This window comes from Salmo salar, chromosome ssa02 (assembly GCF_905237065.1).
Source record: "Salmo salar chromosome ssa02, Ssal_v3.1, whole genome shotgun sequence".
Classification (NCBI taxonomy): Eukaryota; Metazoa; Chordata; class Actinopteri; order Salmoniformes; family Salmonidae; genus Salmo; species Salmo salar.
The window spans coordinates 33,187,731-33,196,142 of NC_059443.1; the positions used below are offsets into that span (position 1 = coordinate 33,187,731).

Genomic DNA, 8,412 nt, shown 5'->3' on the forward strand with positions numbered 1-8,412 from the left:
GAGGACTATCAGCTGTCCGTCCTGTCTCCCTGTAGCGTTGTCTTAGGCGTCTCACAGTACGGACATTGCAATTTATTGCGCTGGCCACATCTGCAGTCCTCATGCCTCCTTGCAGCATTCCTAAGGCACGTTCACACAGATGAGCAGGGACCCTGGGCATCTTTCTTTTGGTGTTTTTCAGAGTCAGTAGTAAGGCCTCTTTAGTGTCCTAAGTTTTCATAACTGTGACCTTAATTGCCTACCATCTGTAAGCTGTTAATGTCTTAACGACCGTTCCACAGGTGCATGTTCATTAATTGTTTATGATTCATTGAAGAAGCATGGGAAACAGTGTTTAAACCCTTTACAATGAAGATCTGTGAAGTTATTTGGATTTTTACGAATTATCTTTGAAAGACGGTCCTGAAAAAGAGACGTTTCTTTTTTTGCTGAGTTTATATGGCTATGCCTACTTCTCAACATGTGCTCACCAAACAGGTTTATATGGAGGAGCATTTTTTGTAGAATAAACACAAGTACAGTTGAAGTCGGATGTGTACATACACCTTAGCCAAATACATTTAAACTGAGTTTTTCACAATTTCTGACATTTAATCCTAGTAAAACATTCCCTGTCTTAGGTCAGTTAGGTACACCACTTTATTTTAAGAATATGAAATGTCAGAATAATAGTAGAGAGAATGATTTATTTCAGCTTTTATTTCTTTCATCACATTCCCAGTGGGTCAGAAGTTTACATACACTCAATTTGTATTTGGCAGCATTGCCTTTAAATAGTTTAATTTGGGTCAAATGTTTTGGGTAGCCTTCCACAAGCTTCCCACAATAAGTTGAATTTTGGCTCATTCCTCCTGACAGAGCTGGTGTAACTGATTCAGGCTTGTAGGCCTCCTTGCTCGCACACGCTTTTTCAGAGGACCTGCCTTACAACAGGCCTACAAGCCCTCAGTCCAGGCTCTCTCAGCCTATTGTGGACATTTTGGCCCATTCCTCCTGACAGAGCTGGTGTAACGGAGTCAGGTTTGTAAGCCTCCTTGCTCGCACACACTTTTTCAGTTCTGCCCACAAATTTTCTATAGGATTGAGGTCAGGGCTTTGTGATGGCCACTCCAATACCTTGACTTTGTTGTCCTTAAGCCATAACTTTGGAAGTTTGGTCATTGTCCATTTGGAAGACTCATTTGCGACCAAGCTTTAACTTCCTGACTGATGTCTTGAGATGTTGCTTCAATATTTCCACATCATTTTACTCCCTCATGATGCCATTTATTTTGTTAAGTGCACCAGTCCCTCCTGCAGCAAAGCACCCCCACAACATGATGCTGCCACCCCCGTGCTTCACGGTTGGGATGGTGTTCTTCGGCTTGCAAGCCTCCCCCTCTTTCTTCCAAACATAACAATGGTCATTATGGTCAAACAGTTCTATTTTTGTTTCATCAGAGGACATTTCTCCAAAAAGAACGATCTTTGTCCCCATGTGCAGTTGCAAACCGTAGTCTGGCTTTTTTATGGCGGTTTTGGAGCAGTGGCTTCTTCCTTGCTGAGCAGCCTTTCAGGTTATGTCGATATAGGACTCGTTTTACTGTGGATATAGATACTTTTGTACCTGTTTCCTCCAACATCTTCACAAGGTCCTTTGCTGTTGTTCAGGGATTGATTTGCACTTTCCGCACCAAAGTACGTTCATCTCTAGGAGACAGAACGCGTCTCCTTCCTGAGCGGTAGGATGGCTGCGTGGTCCCATGGTGTTTATACTTGCGTACTATTGTTTGTACAGATGAACGTGGTACGTTCAGGATTTTGGAAATTGCTCCCAAGATGAACCAGACTTGTGGAAGTCTACAATATTTTTCTGAGGTCTTAACTGATTTCTTTTGATTTTCCCATGATGTCAAGCAAAGAGGCACTGAGTTTGAAGGTAGGCCTTGAAAAACATCCACAGGTACACCTCCAATTGACTCAGATGATGTCAATTAGCCTATCAGAAGCTTCTAAAGCCATGACATCATTTTCTGGAATTTTCCAAGCTGTTTAAAGGCACAGTCAACTTAGTGTATGTAAACGTCTGACCTACTGGAATTGATACAGTGAATTATAAGTGAAATAATCTGTCATAAACAATTGTTGGAAAAATTACTTGTGTCATGCACAAAGTAGACGTCCTAGCAGACTTGCCAAAACTATAGTTTTAACAAGAAATTTGTGGAGTGGTTGAAAAATGAGTTTTAATGACTCCAACATAAGTATATGTAAACTTCCCACTTCAACTGTAGGTGTGGACATGGATCTGATTTTGGGTCACGCCATAGTCTAGAAAGAGGGAATATTGCAACATTTTCATAATGTAGCCTACTGCAGAACAAATTCTATTGTGTCATATAGAAAGTAATAAGGATTTGGGTCAACAGTGGTGGTTCTCTTCTTCATTTCATATGTTGGCATCTTTTGATCCCTAGACCTCTATGGAAATTCACTCGGGTATACTTTGACTTAACAGGGTGTGATTTCTGGATAATCAGTTATGAGAATGTTCCCCAGTCATATACGACAGTAAAATACAACCAAAACATGATACCATCTATTCTTTATTTGCTAGAACATCTGTATTTGTGACCATAAATGATAATGAGGTGTAGCTGAACATCCAGTATAAAATTAATGGGGGAGGAGATGCTTCAACAATTTTTTGACCCTCACACTGGCTATATAGTAAAGGGAAGAGCAGAACAAGTTTGACAAACTATCGTCAACCAGTGTAGTGTAGGCCACTGGGGGCAAACCCAGGAACATAACACTGTAGAAAATGGACATCTGTCCTTTCCAACAGTGACCACACACACAGGCAAGGCCCAACATTTTCCCCGAAAAACATATTGAACAGGGGTTAAATGTATTTGAGCATTAATTGATGGAATAAATAAAGCAGTTCATTTAAAATGGGGAAAGTGTAATCAGCTATGAAACTACACTGAACAAAAATATAAACACAACATGTAAAGTGTTGGTCCCATGTTGTTTGAGCTGAAATAAAAGATTGAGGAAATATTCCACACTCATGAAAAGTTTATTTCTCCCCAACATATTGCACATATGTTTACATCCCTGTTAGTGAGAATTTCTCCTTTTGCCAAGATAATCCATCCACGTGACAGGTGAGGCATATAAAGAAGCTGATTAAACAGCATGATCATTACACAGATGCACATTATGCTGGGGACAATAAAAGGCCACTAAAATGTGCATTTTTGTTACACAACTCAATGTAACAGATGTCTCAAGTTTTGAGGGAACGGGCAATTGGCATGCTGACTGCAGGAATGTCCACCAGAGCTGTTGCCAGCGAATGTAATGTTAATTTATGTACTGTAAGCCACCTACAACGTTGTTTAGAGAATTTGGCAGTACATCCAACCAGCCTCACAACTGCAGACCATGTATAACCATGCCAGCCCAGGACCTTCACATCCAGGATTGTCTGAGACCAGCCACCCTGACGAAGCTGTGGGTTTGCGCAACCGAATAATTTCTGCAAACTGTCGGAAACCATCTCAGGGAAGCTCGCCTGTGTGCTCTTTGTCCTCGCAAGGGTTTTCACCTGGGTATAGTTTCGAGTCGTAACCGACCTAAGTGGGCAAATGCTCACCTTCGATGGCCACTGACACGCTGGAGAAGTGTGCTCTTCACGGATGAATCCCGGTTTCAACTGTACGGAGCAGATATCAGCGTGTATGGATGGCGTAGTGTATGCGATCGGTTTGCTGATGTCAACGTTGTGAACAGTGCCCCATGGTGGCAGTGGGGTTATGGTATGGGCAGGCATAAACTACCGACAACGAACACAATTGCATTTTATCGATGACAATTTGAATGCACTGTGATACGGTGACGAAATCCAGAGGCACATTGTCATGCCATTCATCCGCCGCCATCGCCTCAATGCGTGGTTCCTTGTCGCAAGGATCTGTACGTGTTTCCTGGAAGCTGAAAATGTCCCAGTTCTTTCATGGCCTGCATACTCACCAGACATGTCACCCATTGATAATTTGGGATGTTCTGATTTGACTTGTACAACTGCGGGTTCCAGTTCCCGCCAATATCCACCAACTTCGCACAGCCATTGAAGAGGAGCGGGACAAAAATTCCACAATCAACTCAATGCGAGAGGAGATGTCGCGTTCCATGAGTCAAATGGCGATCACACCAGATACTGTTATTCTGATCCACTCCCCTAATTCTTTTAAGGTATATGTGACTAACAAAAGCATATGTGAAATCCATAGATTGGGGCACTAATGACTTTTCAAATTTACTGATTACCTCATGAACTCAGTAAAATATTTGAAGTTGTTGCATGTTTATATTTTTTATTCATTGTACATACGGCAGCGTTTTGTATAGTATGTCGACAGGCTTCCCAAATACTGTAGTTACTAGCTATATTTTATTGGATCCTTTATCTGATGGCGAAAAGCATACACATACACAAAATTGAAGAAAAAAAAACACCGTGTTTATTTTAAGACAAAGGCCTGAATACTCAGGAACATTATAAAATACTTCGTTGCGAAGTAGTCGTGGTAAATCACTTGACACAGACAATGGGAAAATGAAACATCCGCATCCCATTATGAAAAGAAAATACGCCGCCCCCAGCCAGTTCGAAGAGACATTTAGTCAGAACCATTTGAAATGTCGCCTGCCTCCGTCTCTTACACGAATTGGTAGCTGGTTGTTGATCCCGTTCCTTCTGCGTAAAGGAGATACAAAGCTGCCGTCAGTGTTGCGTTTCTGGAGACGTTTGGAATCCACCCTGGTATGAGTGTGGCGTTAGCCTAGCATGCTAACTAGTAACGTAAAACCTTAGATTTGAAACGACCCGATTCAAACGGACCAAAACAGGCAATGATGGCGGCCTGAGATTAGATTTGTAAACAATGTCAACGTAAAGCGTTCACTTGGTTGACATAGCATTCACTTGGTTTACATAACTAGCTACTAACTAAGCCAACGAAGTGTGAAAAGGACAGTCCCCACCCATAAACAAAAATCTAACGAACCATCAAGATGACGTGAGTTGCAAACATGGCTAACGTTAACTAGCTAGGTAACTCATTGGCTAAATGAAAAACCTAAATTAGCGGTCACAAATTAGACATGTTAACGACGTTACCACCATGACATATTTAATCGTTCTCAACATGTATAGTCTAACGTTATAGCTAGCTATGTCAGCAAAATTGTTAAGTTTTGTCCGGAAAATATCATTAATTAATACATTGTCCGCATCATCAGCATTTCAGATTGTCCGAAATATCCACACACTCCGTCGTAGAGAACTGCAGCCGCCTGACTGCTTCTTTGATTAGATTCCCAGACAATATTAATTCCTGAAGTAACTGATGTGGGTCGTCCTTCTCGACAGCTGCGTTGATCCCCTTTCGGTCCCAACGTTTGAAATTGTCCCACTCCTGGTTACTTGAGCCAGGGAAGCTGTATGGACTAGTTCTGTTACTACGTTGCCTCCGGTTTCGAAGCCGTATGCAGCACCCGGTACGTTTTTGCAGGGCCACGCCATTGTTGTTGTTGGCTTGTTTGGTGATGTTACTACTGCTGCAGTTGCTGGTGAGACCGTGGAGACACATCGTCTTTTGATTAGTACTATTGTTGTGAAGCTGCAGCGCCTCGCCGATTTTCGTGACCAACGCGTCCACTTCTTTTGAATCGACGGTAACAGACTGCTCCAAGAGGATGTAGTTCTCCTTTCGACAAGGCATTTTGTTGTATTTTGTGTGTTTCTTGGCTGTAGTTTCGAAATGAATGGGAGTGTAGCTCAGTTCCTTCCTCTCACCACGTTGCTCGGCAGAAAAGCAAGTAAGCAAGCGACCCTCGATATTTTGTAAACAATGGATGACGTATGATCCGGAATGTACCATTTCCAATGTGGGTGCAATCATCATTGAAATGATTTCAAATAGTGGGAATCATAATTTCTATTATTTTCCGTACAAAGTATTAATTTATTTATTTCATTATAGAATTCCTTATTATGTATGACATATTTTCTGAACACAACTCTGACTATTCATATCTTATTTAAAGACAGACCTGCACGATTCCCCTGATTTTATTCAGTCTTGGCACATCTAGCCAACTGGCCATAATACATAACTCGTAACTGTCTAGCTATGTTATGTGGGTCAAATAAACGTATGTTTTTACAATAACACCAAATTGTCATACACCTCTGACTTATTTATTGTTGCAAATTGCTATATTCCACAACCCATGAAATCAAAAACCTTTGACTGCGAAGTATTTTATCTCAATTAGCTATCATTCAATTGTTTTCATGCAATATTATTTTCAATATCATCCCTCCACTCTAAAATGCTGCTTTTTTCAATTGTTTGACGACGATTTGCTAGATTGTTAAAATAACCATAATTGATTAATGTTCGGATTATATAAATAACAATTATTACATTATGGTAATAAACGATGATGTTTGTTTTAAGCATTATATGTGCAGATGTACATGTCAATGCATCAGAATGCACGATCTATTATGCGCAAAACAGGTTAGAACACGGAGTACATTTCTGATTTCTCTAAATCGTACTGAACTCAAACGCTCCAGTCAAAGAGCGCACTCACGGCCTTATAAGGGACGACTATCGTGTTCACGTGGTGCATGTCTGTACTACAGCCTGTCCCTAGACCTGCTGCTGCGTTGCAATTGCAAGTCATTCGGGTATGTGGTGTATTTCCTTAACACTTCGCAAGGCTCAAAATAAAGTCGTTATGGGGGAATGGATTTCATTTATATGTGAAAGATGTTTACTAGGTTCAGAGTACAATACCGATTTACTCATTCTCTTCCGCTATTACTGAGACATACAGTAAACAGCTGGCTGATCAACAACAATTCCTGTTTGTATGTGGTCTGCACTAGCAGCTGGTTGTATTCCTGTTGCAGGGATGTTCCCATTTTACTAGTATGACTCTGTCCTTGTCGGAGAGGGGAACTGGGGAAACAGTGTATTGAGTGTACCGTGTCTATTCATTTGACTTTGATAGGACTTTGAGCTCTGCCAAAACTGGGGGTCATTGGGTTTCTTCCTTCCATTGAGTATGTGCTGACACCATATAAGGCTCTTCCGAGTATTGCATCCACTGAAAAACAATAGAAGAATTATTACATTGTTCAACATAAATAAACCCTGAGCTAACAGTCAAGTTACTCATCCGAGTTTGACAATGAGATCCTGTCCTATGGGACATACAGTTCAGAGATTACATGACAGACAGAGCCCTTTGTAGTGTGTCTCATTTGGGCTGAAACTCAGCAAAAATATGTAGTTGACTTCACTAAATATTTGGTAGAGTTGAACTTGATGGATATGTAATGTGATGCTCCCAGAGATCTTGTATTGGAATAATTGACCTTTATCATATATATCTTTGATTCAGTAAAAGAGAAGAGGGCATCCTCTACTGTTAACTAATATACCACTTTTCCAAGGAATAATTTTGCCCTCTGGTGTGTTTACCATGAACTGAACTTCGTCTACGACTTCATCTAATGTGCAATTCGCTATCCAGCTCCCTATCATATGGCAATGTTTGCATCGTGAACGTGATGCAGTGAATGACATTGGCTGTTGGACTCACTTGGCAGAGCTGCAGTGCATGCTGTTACTTGAGAAAAAGCAACGCTCTGCAACTGCCAGCCAATCATAAAGCTCTCTCACCATAGGAGATTGATCAACAAAGATTACATGCTGTTAGCCCATAAACTTTTCAGGAGCATAGTGACCTTAATTCACCTGATGTTCCTGTAATTTACAGGCTATTAATCTGTCAAGAGTTACATCAGTGTCAAGAGTCACATAACAGCCTTATAATACTAAGGGGTTGTGGAAGTAGATTCCTGGCTGTAAATTTCAGTGCTGCACAACTTCTGTTCACAGTTGTAGTCCAGGTACCTTTAATTTACCACACCCTTTTGTCTGATTAGAAATAATGACACGCCCTTAATATTGAAGGCCAAATGTATCATAATACACACCCAAGTTCTGAAGTACTATTCATGTTTTATCTCAAACGGCTATCAGTGGGTATTCTAACTCTGATGAGGAGGAGGGAGTGTCAGAGTCAATTTCACATTAATTTGTCAGTGCTGTGAGTAAAATCACCTCAACCTGAACTCCCAGTTTGCCCAAAAGACAGCCAAACACTAAGTCCCACTTTTGCCTATAAAAAGCGTAGCTTGTTTTCCACCCTTAATTTAGGTCCTGAAAATGTCATATCTAATTTGGTTAGGGAGAATGCATGCGCTGTGTCAGTGATTAAGGGATCCTGCTCAGAGGCGGTGGATAGTTTGCTTGGCGTGCTGTTGCTCCATGGTGCAAC

General features: G+C 41.1%; 1 protein-coding gene across 2 annotated transcripts; it reads right to left on the reverse strand.

The window, feature by feature from the left end:
* Positions 1-4,351: 4,351 nt before the first annotated feature.
* LOC101448021 (GSK-3-binding protein) lies at positions 4,352-5,890 on the reverse strand. 2 transcript variants are annotated; one of them, XM_014159713.2, is made up of 2 exons: positions 5,276-5,890; positions 4,489-4,744 (listed from the first exon to the last, which is right to left on the reverse strand). In XM_014159713.2, exon 1 carries the CDS (start codon positions 5,772-5,774, stop codon positions 5,289-5,291), a length of 486 nt encoding a protein of 161 aa, XP_014015188.1. In that variant the 5' UTR covers positions 5,775-5,890; the 3' UTR covers positions 4,489-4,744; positions 5,276-5,288. The 2 variants fall into 2 exon arrangements, with proteins under 2 accessions (NP_001265977.1, XP_014015188.1); NM_001279048.2 differs by having other exon boundaries at positions 4,352-5,869.
* Between the last annotated feature and the right edge of the window lie 2,522 nt (positions 5,891-8,412).